Raw genomic sequence first — 21,685 nt, forward strand, 5'->3', positions numbered from 1 at the left:
TATTTATGAATAAAGTCATTGATTTTGATTAATAAAACACTTAAAACCCTACTTACTGTCCCTTTGAGTATTGGTTTGTACTATTTTTTCTGATTTATTCTTTTACATTTTCTAAATTTGAAACCATTGTCGCCTGGCGTTAGGTTTAGAGATGGGTTTGGGTAAGGATGTAATTTTATGTAAATCCAACCCTAAACCGAAGCGACAATGGTAAGAAAATAGGGCAAAACAGTTGAGTAACCAATTTGTGACAATGACACGGAAAAGAAAGTCCGTGGTATGGCCACGGAAAAATTTGGAGATCCGTGACAATGCCACAGAAAAATTAGCTAAATATTCCGTGACTATACAGAAATTTGTGAGATCACGTTGGAATTATTCTAGCCCTATAAATGACTTTCATCGGCATAACCAAACAAGTAATGGAGTCGAGTCAATTCAATCATATTAAATTATATGTATACATTTTATTAGAAAAGAAAACAAAAACATATTTAAGAACAAAACATTCATTCATGCTGCCAAAAGTACAGTAAGGGAGAATTTGGACCATTTTATTTCAGCATTCAGCAGCACATGATGCTAAATAAATGCATTGCAGCTCTTATTGTATCACAATATGAATGAATCGATCAAACACTGTCTGAAGTGTTCTGTTTAAAGTCATAAAATGGAAACATTGTGAATAAAGGAAGAGAAAAACAATTTTGGCACCGAATTTCTTAATCTTAATCACTTCAATAAACATTGTTACACACTATAAATAAGGTTCATCGTGATGGGTGGGGCATAGACACTCATCACATTACCCCGTATTACAGAGCAACGGCCGATGGTTTTATTATTTAAACAATGTATGGACCCTGCTACAACTTTTTAGGTATAAATGTGACTGTTCATGTAATATTTCAACATTTGAGTACAACCAATTTCTGTTCACTGTTATTGTCCAGTGCTGCATTGAAAACAGTCCCCATAGCCCGACATAAAAAAATTCCTAAAAAATTCACACCATACCACTAACTATTCTCTCAATACATTGATAGAAAGATATACAATATATATTACTCAATTTTCCACGATAATGTCTTATTTATATGATGTATTATATGTCTAATTCCTTTAAAAAATATAAAGAAGAACGAAGCAGAAAACTGAAAGCAGAAATAACTTTAAAAAAAGCATAACAAACCTTTACGTCTGTTCTACATATATCAAAGTAAAATATTTCCCCAAAACAAGTGCAAACATATACGGCTACATACAAATTTTACTTGGCATGCTGAAAACAGTGCTCCAAATGACACATAAATGACACATCTTAAATGATTGTAGTGTTTATTTGTAAATTCGCAAATGCTTAATTACACCTATACTGTAGCTATAACTCTATGGCCTCCTATTGAAGCACAGTCTGAAGTGATGCCCTTGAGAACAGTAAATTATGTTGACCATACCATGAATCAACTACAACAAGTCTATTATTGACAGATAGGCCGTACCATGTAACCCCTTACACGTAAATTATGCGTAGATTTCATCAATAAATTCTTGTTGAGATAGGAAATGACAGAATTGTCATTATACACTGTAACCACTTGTGGATAACAGGCAGTCTGATTTGCTTTGTAAATGAAGTGACTTTTAGACATTTTTTTCATAGAGATTAAATCTTTGACATATTTCTTAATTTGTTAATAATAAAATAAGACTTGGCTAACATTTCCTCAAGTGTGGACTAAGGCATTTCCTGAACAATTATGTGAGGCTATCAAGCATTCATTTTAAAAGGGATTGTTGTGCTTGAAGCAATATTGAAGACGTATATTACCATTCTGAATCAGTAGGGTCATCTCGACGACTATGTTTAAATAATTACAATGGATTTTACTCTAAAGTCTAATGAAACATCAATGTAAACCAACAACTACATACAACTGTTAAACATTCCCGATTACATCAATATTAAATAATAAAATAACAGTACAGATGCAGCAAATATCAGTAAATTAAAATAATAGATTTCACAACTCAAATTTTCAACTATTTTACGTGTTGGATTCCATGCCACAGACTATAAAGATGGTCGCACACCGAACACGCAGCTCAGCGCCGCATCGAGCCGCATCGAGGACAACTCGGAGGTATCGTACACCGGAAGTGCACATTAAATAGCGCAAGCTTATTCAGATAGCATCTACTTCAAAATGCAAAATATACATTAGCAGCCAATGTTAATCATTAATGATTTTGGACAAATATGATGTTATTTGATGTTAAACTATGTGAGTGGCGCTCTGTAGCGCAAAAGGGATTTGAGCAACTTCCTGAGTCGTAGCTGGGAGCCGCGGACAGGCGCCACTTGTTGATTTTTTTAGAAAGGTGCGGCGCGTCCGGTGTGCAACCCCCCTTAAGACTCACTTTGATTATTGGTGCATCTGAAACTTATATAATGTCTATAAACAATGTAAAGTGTGACAGAAGCTGCTTTAGAAGACTTTTGGTCAACTAAACAGGAGATGTATATGAAAAGGACAATAAGAAAAAATCCTCCAGATTTGATTTCATGGCCTTTCTAAAAAAAACTTGTTATTATTTACTTATCCCAATGTCTCATTTATTGTTTAGAACCCAAACACAGATTTTTAAAAAGTGTCGTTTTGGGTTTTGTTGTTTGAAACCGAGCGGTCCACCATCCGCTCCCACTGCAACCAGAAAATAATTTTAAGCTTTAAAATGTCCCAGAAGTGTTAAATAAATCAGTGGTTCTCAAACCCAGGGGGGCCGCGAGATGGTGCCAGGGGGGCCCCAGTTTTATGACATTTTATAAAATACATTAATTTATCATGAATTCTGTGAAATTAAACCTAAAAAGAAAAAAATAAGGCAGCATTATTTTGTATAATTTAATGTTTTGTTGAATTAAAATGTGAAGTTTTAGTTTTTTTTGTCATAAATTTTCTTTGAGGGGGCCGCGAAGGAATGCACCATACACAAAGGGGGCCGCACGCTGAAAAAGTTTGAGAACCACTGAAATAAATAACTCCACTTATGTTATATATTTTAAGTGTCCTGAAGACATTTACTTCTTTACTTTCTTGCTTTAGGATATCGCTATTATTTAGTTGTTACACATATTTTCAGTTCAGACACCAAGAATGTGCACTGAAAGCAAGGCACAGGTCAAGATTTCCATAAAAAAATATTCAATTTTAGTTTTTTTCACCAAACCCTTTTGTATGCAATCAGGACACTTAAAATATACTATACAGCACGAGTCGAATGGAGTTATTACAGGGTTCCCACGCCTTCAAATTCAAGGACCTTTCAAGGATTTTCCAGGTTTAATACCCTCAAATGTGGGGACACATTTCAATTGAGAGCAAGGTTACATCGTGTTACCTTTTAAGATACATTGTTAAAGTTCCCTTTCGAGGGAACTCACGCTGCATCACTGTGGTGACACTTTGGGGACGCCTCCAGGGGTAAGTGCGTCTGAATGTGTATATCAAATTCAACCAATGGTGAGGCTTAACGACAAAGACAGGGTGATGTGGGAGACAGGAATTATATCGCTATCTAAAATATTGCCAAAGATGGCGTTACATGGACGCAGGAAGTATGGCAAGGGAGACGCAGCGTCTCGTTCCCTCATCAGTGAACAACAGTTACTTACGTAACCGAGACGTTTTCATGTGTCAAACACAACTATGCAAAAAAGCATTTTGGTATGAATCAACATTCGCATACAGAAGATATAAAAATTTAAAGGGAACAGTTTAGCACGTGTGCTTAAAGTCTGGAATTGTTATGATATTATCCTACACTACACAGGAAATAATATGGATGTTTTTACCTAAAAACTTCTTGCATAAAATAGATTCAAGCACTTTCAATGACCTGTATCTATGTATGTATATTTTTACAAACTTCCCAGATTCACAGACTTTCAAGGATTTTAAGGACCCGTGGGAACCCTGTTATTAGTTTAACATTTGTGGGTCACCATCCACTCCTTTACTGCAACCACTTTACTGCACCTGTTCAAATCTGAGCATAGTACCCAACGCAAAGATGACGACGAAACTAAAATATCACAAATTTGTCATGGAAACAAACAGCATCTCCGAAGGCTACATTTCACATTAGCATTCTCCATTGCACTAGTGCTATAATTAAAAGTCAAGGGGGCTTCCAGGCCAAGGCCCTCAGCGTGGGATTTCCATAATTCACAAGTGCTAATGGCTTTTTAACTCGTCCCTCGCTGTCCTGTACATATTCTATTGATCCGCGAGTTTGACTAACAACCCCGCAGACACAATGACTGAAGCTCAAGAGAGGCTGACAGCTATAACTGCTGAGGTGAGTGTAAATGCAAAAATACATGCTTAATATTTCAAATATAAAACCAAACACGCACACAAAGCATAAAGAAGCGACTGTTAAAACGAATAGCTGAGGAGTGTTTTACCAGATTGTTTCACGTTTGGGACAACTGCATTAACCCAACAACACGAATGCCAATTTAAAAGCTTGTGCGTCCCAGCAGCCTGCGTTTGGATATGGTGTCAGACTAGATGCATACCTGTATTCATGTCATTGTACGAAGTTTTCATAAAAATCGCGTTTGTAGTTCACACAAAGTCTAAAGCTTATTTTCTTATTAAAAAAAGTCTTTTAGAGGTGCCTTGAGAACTTTTCTGCTTTTCTTGGTTCTGTCCATTTCTTGCTATTTTCTTTGTTCTGCTATTTCTAAAGACGACTTTAAAATGTGCACAAACCATCCTGAAAGTGAATATGAATAGTTCTTGTGGTTTACGGCATCTGCAGTGTTCGGTGAAGATTTCAGTGGTCCTGTGTGCTGTATGGGTCGTGTCTCTGTTCACTGACTATTCGCGACTGGTTCATCTATCCATTGAATGATCTCTGGGTGCAGCAAAACCTAAAAACAGAGAAAGACAACAACAAATAAATGCTATGGTTACCTGTGTGTCAATCACCGCAGTTTCTTTTTGAACAAAACGTGCCATAAACCTGTTAAACACAGTGCTTATTTTTTTCTCAAATAGAATAGACTAGAACGACGTTATTATCATTACACATCTGTACTACGAATTTGTATTGGTCATTTAATGACCTACTGTAAATCTTAAAAGCTGTTTTTTTCGAGCGATAAAATTAAAAGGACAAAACCTATTCAGACTCCAAATTCTTTGATATAAATTGCATCGTAATTTGTCTACAACTTAAACCTAATTGAACGCAATGACAGATCAGCTGCAGTAGTAAAGCCATCTAAACCCTCAACAAGCATTACCTATAGAAAACACATTAAACTGGCAGCAAAACAAACTTACGGCCCTAAAAATGCCAATATGAGACAACAATGCAGGATAGATCTGTGTTCTGTGCATCTGTAATTAATGAACACTGGCGCTGGAACAGTGCAATGCTGAGAAGTGCTGGCGAAGGTTTAAGGACACAGCAGAGACATAGATCACGGGAGGGACCTGTCCTTTATCACGCACCACTGAGGTGCTTCATCTTGACCCAGAGTCACAGTAAATGAAGGCAGAGAGGATGCTAATGATCCCTTAGGGAAATGAAACAGAACCCTTGACTGAGGTGCATACTGAGATCAACTTCTTAGGCCACCATTACATTTGTTTTTGCAATGGTATAGTAACCATACACTCACCTAAAGGATTATTAGGAACACCATACTAATACTGCGTTTGACCCCCGTTCGCCTTCAGTACTGCCTTAATTCTACGTGGCATTGATTCAACAAGGTGCTGAAAGCATTCTTTAGAAATGTTGACCCATATTGATAGAATAGCATCTTGCAGTTGATGGAGATTTGTGGGATCCACATCCAGTTCCACCACATCCTAAAGATGCTCTATTGGGTTGAGATCTGGTGACTGTGGGGGCCGTTGTAGTACAGTGAACTCATTGTCATGTTCAAGAAACCAATTTGAAATGATTCGAGCTTTGTGACATGGTGCATTATCCTGCTGGAAGTAGTCATCAGAGGATGTGTACATGGTGGTCACAAAGGGATGGACATGGTCAGAAACAATGCTCAGGTAGGCCAGGGCATTTAAACGATGCCCAGTTGGCACTAAGGGGCCTAAAGTGTGCCAAGAAAACATCCCCCACACCATTACACCACCAGCCTGCACAGTGGTAACAAGGCATGATGGATCCATGTTCTCATTCTGTTTACGGCAAATTCTGACTCTACCATCTGAATGTCTCAACAGAAATTGAGACTCATCAGACCAGGCAACATTTTTCCAGTCTTCAACTGTCCAATTTTGGTGAGCTCGTGCAAATTGTAGCCTCTTTTTCCTATTTGTAGTGGAGATGAGTGGTACCCGGTGGGGTCTTCTGCTTGTAGCCCATCCGCCTTAAGGTTGTGCGTGTTGTGGCTTCACAAATGCTTTGCTGCATACCTCGGTTGTACCGAGTGGTTATTTTAGTCAAAGTTGCTCTTCTATCAGCTTGAATCAGTCGGCTCATTCTCCTCTGACCTCTACAATCAACATGGCATTTTTGCCCACAGGACTGCCGCATACTGAGTGTTTTTCCCTTTTCACACCATTCCTTGTAAACCCTAGAAATGGTTGTGTGTGAAAATCCCAGTAACTGAGCAGATTGTGAAATACTCAGACCGGCTCATCTGGCACCAACAACCATGCCACGTTTAAAATTGCTTAAATTGCCTTTCTTTCCCATTTTGACATTCAGTTTGGAGTTCAGGAGATTTGATCAGGACCACACCCCTAAATGCATTGAAGCAACTGCCATGTGATTGGTTGATTAGATAATTGCATTAATGAGAAATTGAACAGGTGTTCCTAATAATCCTTCAGGTGAGTGTACTTTAACACAGACTAATGACTAAAATACACTAAAGGTGAACTGCCTACTTGTAATCTGACAAAAACCCAAACTAGTCAAAATAGATGCAACAAAAACAGCAGGCACAAAAAAGTCTCACCTTATGACTTTCCCAGTACTGTGTGTCAATGTGCAGCCGTCTTCAGTGTAAAAAAGAGGAAAACAGGCTGAAAAACAAAATAATAAGTCTATCAGATATTATCATTCACTGACCATATGGTGTAAACGTGTTTTATTATTGATAGAATATTTTAAAAGAGATTAAATCACCTTGTGGTCCCCCATGCAGACATTGGGGCCGAGTGTGTTATAAACAACATCAGTTTCACCATCTTCCCTCTGCATACATACAAACATACAAATAAACAACATACGCACAAACAAACACAAACAAACTCTGTTCATGCATGTATTGTCAAGTCGAAACCTGATTATAATAACTGCATATTTGGACATTTTTCTTTATATAAACGTACCCGATTGATGATGTCTCTTGCACTATGGGACATCAAGATGCGGTCACACCATGCCGGGCATCGTGTGTTCATGTATTGTGTGGGTTTAGTGTAGTCTTCACTGTATGGGTAACTGAAAGACAACATTGCGATGAATTTCTGAAGGTTTACTCCACCCTCCCAAATTTTTCCTGATTATTTGTTCATCTTCATGTCATCCAAGATGTTTATGTTTTTCTTTTTTAACAAAAAAAAAATTCTACATTTAGAGCCAGATTTACTAACATCTTGCACCCACACAAAACAACATTTTGGCGTTAAATAACGACTATCGGGATTTACTAAGGACGCGCAGTGGACCATTAGCGTTGAAAAGGTGTGGTTTAGTTATTTTAGTGACTGATTTTATTGCATATGCATTTCTAGGAGTTTCCCTTTCAGATGCAAAATTTATTGGAGGAGATTATTTAAATGATTCACGCTACGCAATTTAATAATGTTTGATATTACTGGCATTTCTGGCATTATTTAACGCCGAAAAAAGCATGTCTTAAATAATTTTGCGCTTGAATTGGCTGCAATTGTTGCAGATAAGAGAGGCATCGCATAGATCAGAGAAGAGGCAGAGGATTGTTTTAACACATAAGAGTTTATTTTAAATGCCAAGCATATTATTCAAAAAAATTGTTTGCCAAGCCACGTTATTTTTTATTTGCTGGAGGAATTAAAAGAGGAGTCACTAGGAGAAGTCACACAATACCATGCGTTTCAAAACTTCTTGTAAACCTTCATTTTCACACCCCGCATTTTTAGCTGCGATGTCCGTGGTGCTGAACTCAAGCACATCAGGCGTTTAGTAGATCACCCGCACCTGAGGGGCATCTGAGGGGCTCTACTTATTGCAACCCTGAACTAATTTGTGCTGCTCTTAGTAGATTGCGAATGTCATTATGAAAATCAGCTGTTAATTTGCATCTTTTTAGTAAATAACGTGTAGATATTACCACTCCCATCTGCGTTTTTTTCTTTTTTTTATTGCGTCCTCACTCTTATTTGCTCCGTTTAGTAAATCTGGCCCTTAATGCGATTCAAATAGGATTGTTAAAATGACTCCAAACGATCCCAGTGGTTTCTCCACCCATGTCCAGTGTGACCTTAGCAAAGTCATTTGAAAAGTAGACCGAGGTGAGCATAGTTTGTGCAGTAAAAAGTATATACATTTGTAAAAAAGTAGTAAAACAAGTACTAAAAAAGCATATGAAGTAGTAAAAAGTATATTCATTTTTTACTTTTTTAGTAAATGACTGATGATTTTGCTGGACAAGACCAGCATTCATTGGCTGGGAATATGAAGCTGCACTGAAATCCTGAAAAGGTTTCTTCAAAAACCCTAATTTATTTTCGACAAAACAAAGACATAAACATCTTGGATGACACAGGAATGTGTAAATAATAAGAACATTTTCATTTATGGCTGGATTCATCTTTTGACTTGATGCATTTCAAAGATTTGGACTGTGAAAAGTGATGCAATGATGAAGCTCATTAAAGCATTGGTAACATTAACAGGGTGTCATTTTGTAAAAAGAGAATGTTAAATTTCTTTTTTTTTAATGTGAAAATTATTCACACCGATTTATCACACTAAAAAAATGATTCATTCAATTTACTTAATTTTTTTAAGGTAAGTGGTTGCAATCAATTTATTTAAGCTACATTTACACAAAAGCTTTTTGTTTTGTATTTCTAATTTTTTTTTTTGTTTAAATGAAGCTTAAAAAAATTGATCACTTACCTTAAAAAAATTGAGTAAATTGAATGAATCATTTTTTTCAGTGCATGCATAATAAGTCATTTATTTAAAAAAGTAAAATAGTGATTTTTTTTAAATTGGATATTAAAGTTGCTTACCTAGGAGGAAAATGAATATCCTCCTCTGTGATGATGTCATGGAATGCACAGATCTCCTTATCATACTTCAGAAGCTACAGCACAGAAACATACATAAGCACAAACTTCATAGATATTTGTTAATCATTTTATATTTCTTCAGATTTTGGAGTCTGGCCTCTATTCATAAAATATGTTTAGATTTATCATTCACAGCTATAGGAATATTCCAGTTTACATCGAATCAGTATAGTCTGAATAGACTAAAAGTTCTTTTAATATAAAAAGATTCTGCACAGTAAATTAAACTTATTCAAGAAAATCTTATTAATACAGTTGCCCTGTTCAGATTTTAATAAATTGTAATAGTGCTTAACTTTTCCCATGACACAGACATAATTGGATTATGACCAAAATCCAGTTACTGCAGGAATATTCTTGTTTGAATACACTTGTTTTTAAATAAAAGTCCAAACCTCTTTTCCGTTGTTTTCCCTGAACGCGGCCTGGTGCAAGTAAGCGAATAACTTGGTCTCTATGTGAAGGAGGACCTAATGATGACCAGAAGGACAGAAAGAAAAAATCCAGTATTGAAGGGAAAATGGGCAAAGAAAACAAAGAGACAAACAAACACAAAAAGACAAAGAGTTAAAAGACGAGAGGTGGACAGCAAAGGACGAGAGACAGAGGTTAATGCCGGGCGAATAAAAACTAACAAAGAACAAGGTGCAACTCCAGGAAAAATGAATCGCACGTCGGCAGGAGCGATCGAAATGCAAGCTCGCATTTTCTGGGCTGGCAAAAAGTCAATATCAACCCTCCAAAAACCATAAATCTGGCTAGACAGTGTACTGGATATGTCTGAGTGCACACAAAAAGACAAAATTTATCATCTCCTGGTGCTCGAGTCAGAACCTTTAACATCTAAGAGAACAACATCTCTGTAAAAGGAGTGTCAGGGTAGATTTGCTGGGTTGATCGGTAATTCTGCATGTTTGTCTATATGTGTTATCAGATAAGATTGCAAAAAGTTTAACGGCCAATGATGTATATCATATTTACATAGAGCAACATCAAAAATGTGATTTATTTTAATGAAATGAACAACATCAATACATGTAATCAAAATGTTATAATGCTATAATTTTTTGTTGCTTTGATTGTAATCACCTTGTGGTCATTATCTTTTTCCTCATAGATGATCTTTTCCACCTCGTTGTTACTGTTTCTTTTTTCTGTCGGAATATCAGCAGACACAGAGAGGTTCTGTACACGAACAAAAACAAGCATTGATTTAAATACGAATTATGTGAACGATACAACACAATGCTCCATGAAAAAAGTAGCCAAGCCTACCTGTACTAAACTGAGCGTGTCGAGCCGGAAATTGAAATCACCGAATACGAAGAAGGGGGGAGAACTGTAGCTGTTATCTGATATCCTGTAAGACAAGCACAGAGTTTGATTTGGGAGCACCAAAATTTTGTGTCATACATTGTACATGATTCAAAGAACAACAGACAAACCTGTTGATGACATATCTGAGAGCTGCGTTGCGGTTTGCAGAGTACACTGAAGGACTAGATTTGCAGGCAATGAGGTTGGAGGCGTCGTGAAACAGGTGAACATTTACCAGGTCTAAAGCCCTGCACACAAACACACACACAATGCAAAAATAACCTGTAAATCTATAGTAGGGGAGAGCGGGGTAAGTTGTCACACTTTTCACACCGTCCAACATTTACTAAGCACCATACATCGCAATGGTAAAAATCTCATACCAAATGAAAGAAGGAAGTCTTGGGCACATACACTCACCGAAAGGATTATTAGGAACACCATACTAATACTATGTTTGACCCTCTTTCGCCTTCAGAACTGCCTTAATTTTACGTGGCATTGATTCAACAAGGTGCTGAAAGCATTCTTTAGAAATGTTGCCCCATATTAATAGGATAGCATCTTGCAGTTGATGGAGATTTGTCGGATGGACATCCAGGGCACAAAGCTCCCGTTACACCACATCCCAAAGATGCTCTATTGGGTTGAGATCTGGTGACTGTGGGGGCCATTTTAGTACAGTGAACTCATTGTCATGTTCAAGAAACCAATTTGAAATGATTCAAGCTTTGTGACATGGTGCATTATCCTGCTGGAAGTAGCCATCAGAGGATGGGAACATGGTGGTCATAAAGAGATGGACATGGTCAGACACAATGCTCAGGTAGTCCGTGGCATTTAAATGATGCCCATTGGCACTAACAGGCCTAAAGTGTGCCAACAAAACATTCCCCACACCATTACACCACCACCAATTGGTTGATTAGATAATTGCATTAATGAGAAATTGAACAGGTATTCCTAATAATCCTTTTGGTGAGTGTATGTTGTATTCATTACATTTTCATATCTTATCTCATTACGGCGATTAGACTGTTTAATAGAGAATGTTCACTTGTGACAATTTGCCCCATCGACGGGTAAGTTGTCACATTAGTTTATCTAAAAAGAAGAACACAACTTAATTGCGATTATTGTAGGGATGCTCACATTGACCGTTTAAACGTTAACCGAAGGTAAGAATTTATGACCGATTAACATTATCAGTTAAAATAAAAAAATATTTGTTAGTACATGGTGCGTGTCGTCATGAGCCGACAGACATTTCGCCACTTTTTCTATCTTTAATTTGTGAATTTCCTGTAAATGACACAAATGATTGCTGCCCTGACGGTCTGATAAAGTAATCATTTGTATGAGAAATCATTTGTATGCGTGTTTGGAAGCTAATCAAGGTGTTTGCTTGATAAATACAGACAGGTGTAGGTGTAGAGTTTCAGACACCTGACCTAGGGTTTAGGAATACCCAGGGTTCTCTCTTTACCCCTGTTGAAACGTAAAAAAGATAACCCTGGAATTCGTTAACCCGATAAAATAGAGTTAACTATTTCCAGTGTGGAAAGCATGTGAAGACTTGCCCCATTGAGACAACTTGCCCCAAACATGTGTGCTAATGTTGGTTAAATCTCAGGGTTAGCTCAACATAGCACATCAGATAAAGTATCAAAAGACATGCTATTGTCTCCTCTATTTTGTGCAAATAATATGTTTTACATTCATATCTAACAAAGTTGTATTACATAAAATTGTGCAAATTTAAGCCAAAAAATAAGAAAATTGTGCTAAGGTCAGATTAGAGCGATCTTGACCACATATGAACACAAAGTTGACTATGGGAAGAAGTCGTCACACAAAGTAGCTATTTGATTTTTGTGATAGAGCCTCTAGTGGTGGAGTTATGAACAGTGTGACAACTTACCCCACTCTGCCCTACTGTATCACTACAGAAGACATAGTATAGTATATAATACAATACAAATGATACTTTATTGTGGTGTTTCCTATTCCTGGAGGCACACCAACACTACACATTTTCCAACTCTTCCTATTTAAATACACCTTAATCCACTCATCATCTCATTAGTAGAGACTACAAGATGGGAAACCATGAGATCAGATAAGGGAGACAACCAAAACATGCACTGTTGGTGTGCCTCCAGGAACAAGGTTGGGAAACGATGTTTATGCATGAAAAGAAGTTCAATTCCCACACATGTTTTTGTGTTCCACGGAAGAAATTAAGCCACACAGGTTTAAAAGATAAGTGTGAGTCAGTGATACATTTTTATGTCTGGGTGCACTATTTCTTTAACCAGAATAAATGGTCTAAGGTTGGCCTAGTCATAAATTGCAGTATAAAATATGTGACCCTGCCTGTGAAAACCCAAGTATTTTTTAGTATTTACTGTTTTCTATGTTACATAAAATTATGGTATATAATGTAAAAATATAATCATGACATCTTTTATATAGACTGAGTAATGTCTTAAGACTGAAATTAAAATGAAATCAATGATTAAAATCCAACTTTGATGCTCCTAATCAAATAAATAAATTATAAGACTCTAACCTGTACTTCACAGACAGACTCACATATATATTTTTACATTAAACGTATAAGTCGCAAAAACTTGGTGCACCATCACTTGTCATGTGTATTTCTGTGAGAGTGTGTATTTATTTTATTAACATTGTCATATCTTCTGTGTGTGTGTGTGTGTGTGTGTGTGTGTGTGTGTGTGTGTGTGTGTGTAGGTTTATCAGTACTGTCAGTCTCTCTGACTGATGTGAGACATTAGCTGATATGATTGAGTGCAGATCTGCTAAATCTGAACTCTTTCATGAGCTCTATTCATTTATCATTCAGCCTTCAGGTTCCTGTACTGCTCTATTGTACGGCTGCCATACAGCAGCTATTAATGTGCTTCTGATGGGCCGTGACTACGCTCACACACAACTCCACTAACACAACATGTTTGCTTTGAGACGATGCCAAAAACATCCACATATGAGAACTATAAGGGACATCTTAAAATGCTTGTGCATAATAATGTATTTGTGTGTGTGTATGTGTGTGGGTTTGAACATACTGGTTGTGAATGATCCATCGTGTCCTCATAAAGCCTTTTCTAGACCACTTGAACTGTAATTAAGCACACATACACATTGCACATTAAATAGTGATATAATTAAATAGACTTAGACTACTAGAAAAATGTAAAATCGAATGTAAACTTGAGAAAATGTATATAACTTTGAAAACACGCTAGTTAGCTGTCAGTTACTTTTGAACTTGAAACAAATTCATTATAATAATAATAATTATTATTATTATTATAAGTAGATTTTTATTACCAGAATTAATTGAGACTGAATTATTACTCTTCAGGGAAAACGTTTTAAGTTCTTGACATAATGATAGTGACAGCAGAATTGGGTAAAGCAATTTGTTTTATTCAAAATTTAAAAAAACAACACAAAGTAGAAATGTCCTGATTAATTCAGTCCAAAACCCTCTAAGTGCACCTGATGTTTTTTTTTTTTTGTAAATGAGCATTTTTTTCAGGTTTATTTTTAGTTTTAGTAATTTTACTTTCTTGGCAATAAAAAAATATTATTCAGTATTTAAAAATGACTTATTTTGTTTACAAATGCCACTTTAGTCATTTTATTGGTATTTAACAAATTTGACTGCCTTTCGCTGCAAAGTGCATGCAATTTTTTTAGCAAAAACCTCCACTTCTAAAAAAAAGGATGCAACTAGAAACATTGCAAATGTTAAAAGTCAGAATGGAAAAATGAAGAAACTTAACCACACGTTAGGGGACGCTGTGATGGATGTTGCAGTCACATTCAGGTTGTATTCAGGTCCAAGTACTGTACATACAATGGGTTTCATTCACTAAGCATGTGTATGCAAAATATTTTTCCTGAAATGTGCGTACGGACGTTATAATTAACAAATCATTAATCAACAAAAACTTTCATAATAAAATTTCTTCTAAATGTTTGCAAAAACGCAATAATCATGAACAAGGAAAAAGTACCCTATAATATATCTGTGTTATATATTTTTTGTTTGTGTTATTTTTTGTTTTGTGTTAAATATATATATATTTCAGGGCCGGTACTTTAACGCATTAATTAAGATGAATTAATTACACAAAAATATAACGTGTTAAACATTTTTAACGCATTTTAATCACACTTATTTTTGCACCGCGGAACATTTCTCATTGGATGAGTTTCAGCGGACTGATTATACTGGAGCACCAACTAGCGTTCATGACTTCAGACAACAACAAACCACAGTGAACATGAACGAAGAAGCCGATGAGATCGCTTTGGTTGGCCCCGTGAATGGGACATTTTTTAATAAAAAATGAACGGATGGAAGCGTTGATGAGAGCATGGTTGAGTGTAAGCTATGCAACAAGGAATTCACATATCACCGCAGCACATCGAGCCTCAAGTATCATCTCAATGCAAAACATATAGCAGCTAGCGTGGACGTTAGCCCGACTCCGAGTACATAAACAATATTTTGTTGCTTAAGCTTATGTATTCAGTCATTATTCATGGTATACTAAAAATCCATGTGAAAAAATAACTTCTCAATGTTCTCAGGTCAAATATTTATATGTGATTAAAATGTGATTAATTTCGATTAATTAATTACAAAGCCTCTAATTAATTAGATTAATTTTTTTTATCGAGTCCCGGCCCTAATTTATTTATAATATATCATGATTTGTTTGTTAAAATGCTCGTAGTGAATGAGACCCAATGATCCATGGTCATTTCACATTCGTCTTCGGTGCACTTAGAGGACTTTGCTGTAAAATCGATATGGCATTTAACGAATTCTGCCAACAAACTGGTATTTCTAAATGGCCTGAGGCTGGAAATAAACGGATATATAGCGAAATGATTTAATAAACGTAATATGTGCCGAGAGCATTTGGTTAATATCATAATTTTTGACAGAGGGGGTATCAACAGCGTTTGCATCTGAGCTCTCCCATCTCCTTTAAAACTACACTGATTGGTTAAAAGGAATATTTAAAACCACCATTGTACGCACATAAGTAAATCAGAAATGTTGATTAAAGTCCAGTATAAGTTGAAAAGGCATAAAAACAAGATGCTTCGCACTCACATCAGGCCAGAAGTTCTTTGGGAATTTCTCTTTTTCCACCATTGACACTCCTTCCAGCGAACCTGTGTACTTGCTGCGGCCCGAGACGGCTTTAAACTCCTTCACTACAGGAGGAGGAATAAACAAACAAGACATATTGAAAGAAAAACATGCAAATGCCAAATCGATATCCTAATGTTGGGCTTGTCCCGTGGCTGTAGGCTCTGAGAGCAGGATCTATGGTACACTGATTTGATAGGGCACTAAATTCATTGGTCCACTGATCTTAATGGCTCTTCTATTAGTGCTCTTCTAGAGAGCTTATTCATGAGATGCTGTGACCAGAATAGATGAAGACCAGCAGAAAACAGCTCATCAGGTTAAATCCTGTTTTATCAGAGACACTAACCGAATGAGTCTCTCTTCTCATGCCGAAAAAGAACATTTATTTATGTTGTGTAGGTTGGAAATTTATCTCGTAGCTAACGTGACGTTTACTTGACCCGTGAGACAATATTCCAGTGAAATTCACAATTTAATTACTATTGTTTAAAATTGTTGCTTTGTCCTGATATATAATTCAAAAACGTCTAACATTTGGCAGATAATGGATATAAACGGCAAACAGGAAGTAAAAGTCTAAAGAAAATGAAAAACATCTCATTGTGCTGGGGGATCTTGGCTCAGTGATAAAGGTGTAAAGAAAATATATGACTATTTATAACTGTTTACTTTTGCTAGTTTCCACCCTTCGCAATTATCATTTACAAATTTAGCACCACGTTGTTTAAATAGCAAATGCATTTTTGCGCCCATGGGAGTTCTGGTCTGAAAACGAGGTGTGTTAAGGCGCATTGTTGGCGCATTGCTATTTTAAGCCACTAAAATAGACTACGCCATTGACCAACAAAAACCTGGTCTACAGTCTAAAGTCAATGGCGCAATATGTTTTTTGTTATTTAAAGAGCGCATTAGTAATATGCGCCTATAAACGGGACGACAACGCGGTTTTGCTTATCACACACATGGATGCGCAGCAGCACAAAAGCGCTTTTAAATATGTAAGATTAAAGGATTGAATGTAAAAGATTATTATTGAGTCTCTTGGACATAAATGAGGATAGATAATGAGATGTTAGAAGGCGTAAAGATGAGAAACATTTTTAAGTAATGCTTAAATTCTTTATTTCCTGTTTGTTACAAATAAAGTATTTTTAGAGTACAAACCTTTTCTTACATACTTGTAAATAATTTTTTAATTATATTGGATAGCCATACATTAAAAGCAATTAAAAGCCTGCTTTTTTACTTCCGTGACTAAAAGAAAACGATTTTCAAAGGTTTTAATTAAAAAATAACAATTTCGATACAAGTGAAAAACAACACAATTATTTAACATTAATCTTAAACTGGGGATACATATCCTTTTCATCTCCGGCATTATTTTGTCCCTTATTGGGAGCAGTATGCTAGCTGGAGCCATTTACTTCCAGTCTTTGTGCTAAGCTAGGCTAACGGTGGGTGCGCTAGGCAGAGTTACGGCATGCACAGAGATGAAAAAGGTATGTATGCACTTATCTAACACTGGGGGATATGGTTAATAAGCTGAAGTCTTTTAATTTACTTTTAATACTGACCTGATATAATACTGATTTTGGTGGTAACAAAAAAAAATGTTAAATGCCGTTTGTCGCATTTTGGAACCAAACTCTTCATCTGGCTTGTCTTACAACATATTAAAAACACCACATAGACATATAAACAACAATAAAACTTCAACAGTGTGAGAGTTTAAAAGAACCAATGTTAAAGACTGACGACAGAGTCGAGTGAGGCACACAGTAGCTGAAACGACCTTGAAAAATGTGTTTATTAGTGCAATTCCAGCTTAAGTTGATGTCAGGATTAATTGTTGGTCAGAAATATGTTGTTTAATTGTGATTTAGCACATGGATTTAGAGATATTGGTCTTTCCCCGTTGAAGTAGATAGGACTTTAGTCTTGCATGACTGAGATAACTGCCCATGAGGTGTTGCAAACATGACCCCCTAGTGGCGTGATATTTTCCTAAAGGGATTTTGAAGTAATTGCATTTTAAGGTTACGGTTAGGTTACTGTAAAATTAAAGCATTAGCAATAGTGGTACCATAACTTCTAGCATAAAGAATGGCACCCTAAATCATTTGTAAAAAATATAATGTTTAATAGAAAAACTGTCCTCTTATAATTTTTTATATAAATGATACAATTTATAAAAGCAATTAAGCATTTGAGATCATCCTGTATTGAGAATATTGCAAAACACCGCCTAATGACACACTTTAGCTATGACTTTTAACTTAATGGTTAAATGTAGACCAAAAAATTATAATAATAATAATAGTGCAGAAACTGCTAAAAAATAAAATACAAAATGCTATAATATCTTTATTTCAACTAGAATGATATAAATGCAATTCAAAAAAATACTACCAGAATTGAATGATCATAAAAGCTGGCTTAGATTCTTTAAGCAAACTCTATTATCTTATTTCTTTCAGTTGATTTGGGGTGATTTATCCAGACATATAATACTATTAAGATCAATTTTATTTTCTTACCATTGAAGTCATATTGTAGGATATTTTTCAGTGATTTGTGGATGAAATACATGCTTCCCAGAGCCTAAAATCAAATAAACAAACAAACAAACAAACATGATTTAACAGAGGTTTGAGTGGATGCTGAGCTATGATGACCCACCATCTTTAAAGTCTTTCCCACACAGAGCTTAATAAAGATCTCTGCTGTCTCAAGTGCTGCTATCATTTTGGATGATGATGTACTCACATCATAATCATTAAACCTCCAGCTTTACCAATCTGCCAAAGTCAATATCCTTCTGTCTCTGAGACAAAACCGTCCAATCACGGACAACCCAAACATAAACACAACATTCATACAACCAAACTCTAAAGCATTGGCAAATTAATCCTTTCAATAAATGGCCATGCAACACAAACAAACTCTGCGCACACGCACGCTGTCTGTTTCTTGGCAGGAGTGTGAATGGATTTAATGTAGTGGCTGTTTGCTCGAGTGAGCGCTCATCAATCCAGCTCCACAGAGATCAATACAGACAGAAAATTAAAACAATCACACAGAGATTAAACACACGGGTCCGCTGCTCGCCCACCACGAGCCCGATGCAGGGCAGAGAAAAATCACCCGCCGTTCTGGGAGCTTCGGACGTGAAGCAAAGGCGACAGCCATTGCATAAACACACACTTATGCTATTTTAGAATTTAAACATCCCAAGAGAAAGATATAAATCTTTTTCCATATATCTTCAAAGCACATTAACACAGACACATGCACTACCAACAGTGACGCAGGCTGAATTCAAATCTGCATCTACTGCCCGAGCACCACAGCTCAGATTTGCCGATATAAAGACTTACACGTTTGTAAGGGTGCTGTAAAGATCCTGTCAGCTAGGGGTGTAGACTATTAGATCGTGAACAATTAAAATGTTAAAAAATCATGCTCTGTTTTGACACCAATAGTAACGTTCTCATATGGTTATGTCAAAAACACACCAAGTTCACATAGGCAGTCAATCAGAAAAAGCATTCAACAGCCCCGTGGTATAAATGAATGTAAACAGTTGGTGATCATGAATATCAGTATAACCTTTTTCACACACAAATTACGGAAAATACACAAGAAAAGTTCTCCAGGATTTGTACGGGGATCGTTTAATTTTGGTTCATTTACACTGATAATGATGTCATGTGCATTGTATGTGCAATCGTCCACTTGGTGGATTTTATCTGCAGCGTCCTAAATTAGCTTTTTATCCGTAATTTCTCTCTCGAGTAACCATTTTTATTTAATTTTATTTTTCTTAAACTACACTGTAAAAAGTAAGTTGGATCTACTTAAAAAATTAATTGGTAACACTTAAAAAAATATCTTCTCAGTTTAAGTGAAAAATTTAAGATGAATAAACTTTTAAAAATTACTTTGATTGATAACTCAAAATTAAGCTTTATCGATGTACATTGTTCACTTAAAAATTAAATTTGTTACCAAATGAAGTATTTTTTAAAGTAAATCCAACTTTTACGTTTTACAGTGTAGCACATCGATCTCTGCTTCCAAGCGGATAGTACGGAGCCTTTTGATATCTGCTTCATTTCAGCTTGCAGACATTTTCCGTTGTTAATGTTGATCTGCATTTAAATCTCCCTTGTCAAAGAGCTGAACGATAGCTTCTTGTTGCGATGACACACTCGTCTCCCTACGACATGCTTGTTACGCCATTGTTTCTGCCTTCACACGAGATGCGTTCCGTAAATGTTACGGCAATGTTACTAGGTCCACTTTTTATGGAAGCGATCCTACAAACAATTATCTGACGTTTTTGCGTTCACACACATAGCGCGCTGGGAATTTTCTGGGACTTAGTTTTCTGGGAATTAGTTCACTGGATCAGTGCAATAAAGTGAAAGTAGCCTACCTGCTGCTGTGTGTGATATTACAGTTTTTCTCAGTCGCTTTGGTACATTTCTCGAATCATACTCACAATTTGCAAAACAGTAAGTGCATTTCTCAAAACAATTCGTACAAATAGCAAAACACCATGGATAACCTGCAAAAGCCACTCTTTTACTCTAAATCCTTAGTTCATCTCTCAAAATTAAATATCTGTGTCAATGAACATGTCAGTGCCATCAGAATGACAAGTCTTTGTTTCATTGTGTACCGATAAGACAGTCAAATTGTTTAGTCATGTTGTCAATATAACAGTTTACTCTGGAGGGATGTTCTGATGTAAACTATGGCTTAAGTTTTGACGACAAGTACTGTAAATTGTAAGTTACACTTAGTGTAAGTTATGTGTGAGTTTGATTGCAAGAGACTGGACAAAATTTACATTTACGCTTTTACTGTTTGTACTGTAATTTGTTGAAAGACCATGTCATTGCCATAAAGAAAGATAAAGACAGCACTGTAAGCACTGCATAGCATAAAGAGAAAAAAAACAAAAGTAGAAATGTGAACATGATAGATGTCTAAAAGATGTCTAACCATAGCCCAAGAATAGATGATGCATATACTTTTAGAACATGTAAAAGAAATGAAAGCAAACACCTTGAACACACTTTGCTTACATGTTGGAATATCATACATCTTCAAGTTATTTTGGCAAAAATGGCATGTAACCAAATTCAAGGTTATTTAGGGTAGAAGTGGGTTACTCATTGCCGGACTATATTGGGTAGTTAGCAGTCATTTCAACGTCTCGGTTTTTGCTTGCTGGGGACGTTCCTGTTTGTTAGAGAAAGTCAAGATTCACCTGGGAGCAATTTACCAATTCACGACAGATTTAGAAAAAATGTCTAATGGAAATGTATAGAAATATGTTTGACCATACCCTGTATTATGAGAACTTGTTCAATCATTTTGCAAGTAAAGACTTATACTATGAACCAATGCCTAAATGTTGTGTGGAGTGAGACTATTCAACAGAGACCCATTATAATACATTTTGATCAACATGACATAAGCAACTGAAAATGTAGGAAAAAGCAGAGAATTGTACATAATCATTTGCATGGATATACTAAAGCATTTGCAACTTGTTCAAAGAAATGAGAAACTGCTTTTTTGATGTGCAAAAGTGACACAATGATGTGAGAATTGAACAAACAGTTTTGAGAATTTCAATTCTGATCTGAGAATTGTACCAAAGCGACTGAGAAAAACTGTAATGGTAATGAAACAACAAAAGACAATGAAACAATCACTGTTTCCTGAACTTATATAGCCTACAAATATGTCTACAGTTAATTCATACAGAGACTGTGTAGTGTTTTTTTATCTGAGAAAGGAAACAAGTTTTTTGCTGGCT

At 36.1% G+C, this 21,685-nt stretch overlaps 1 protein-coding gene across 1 annotated transcript in view; it reads right to left on the reverse strand.

Annotated features, from left to right (window-relative positions):
• Nucleotides 1-442: 442 nt before the first annotated feature.
• Nucleotides 443-21,685, reverse strand: part of inpp5l (inositol polyphosphate-5-phosphatase L) — a 41,682-nt gene continuing 20,439 nt past the window's right edge. The window contains exons 5-16 of the mRNA XM_055167899.2: nucleotides 18,390-18,453; nucleotides 15,811-15,914; nucleotides 13,742-13,794; nucleotides 10,778-10,897; nucleotides 10,608-10,692; nucleotides 10,422-10,517; nucleotides 9,728-9,802; nucleotides 9,273-9,346; nucleotides 7,383-7,494; nucleotides 7,177-7,245; nucleotides 7,007-7,073; nucleotides 443-4,942 (exon numbers count right to left, since the gene is read on the reverse strand). Coding sequence (XP_055023874.2) covers nucleotides 7,032-7,073; nucleotides 7,177-7,245; nucleotides 7,383-7,494; nucleotides 9,273-9,346; nucleotides 9,728-9,802; nucleotides 10,422-10,517; nucleotides 10,608-10,692; nucleotides 10,778-10,897; nucleotides 13,742-13,794; nucleotides 15,811-15,914; nucleotides 18,390-18,453 — 894 coding nt within the window. The 3' untranslated portion in view covers nucleotides 443-4,942; nucleotides 7,007-7,031. The remainder of the gene's footprint in view (nucleotides 4,943-7,006; nucleotides 7,074-7,176; nucleotides 7,246-7,382; nucleotides 7,495-9,272; nucleotides 9,347-9,727; nucleotides 9,803-10,421; nucleotides 10,518-10,607; nucleotides 10,693-10,777; nucleotides 10,898-13,741; nucleotides 13,795-15,810; nucleotides 15,915-18,389; nucleotides 18,454-21,685) is intronic.

Source organism: Misgurnus anguillicaudatus, chromosome 5 (genome assembly GCF_027580225.2).
Source record: "Misgurnus anguillicaudatus chromosome 5, ASM2758022v2, whole genome shotgun sequence".
Taxonomy (NCBI): domain Eukaryota; kingdom Metazoa; phylum Chordata; class Actinopteri; order Cypriniformes; family Cobitidae; genus Misgurnus; species Misgurnus anguillicaudatus.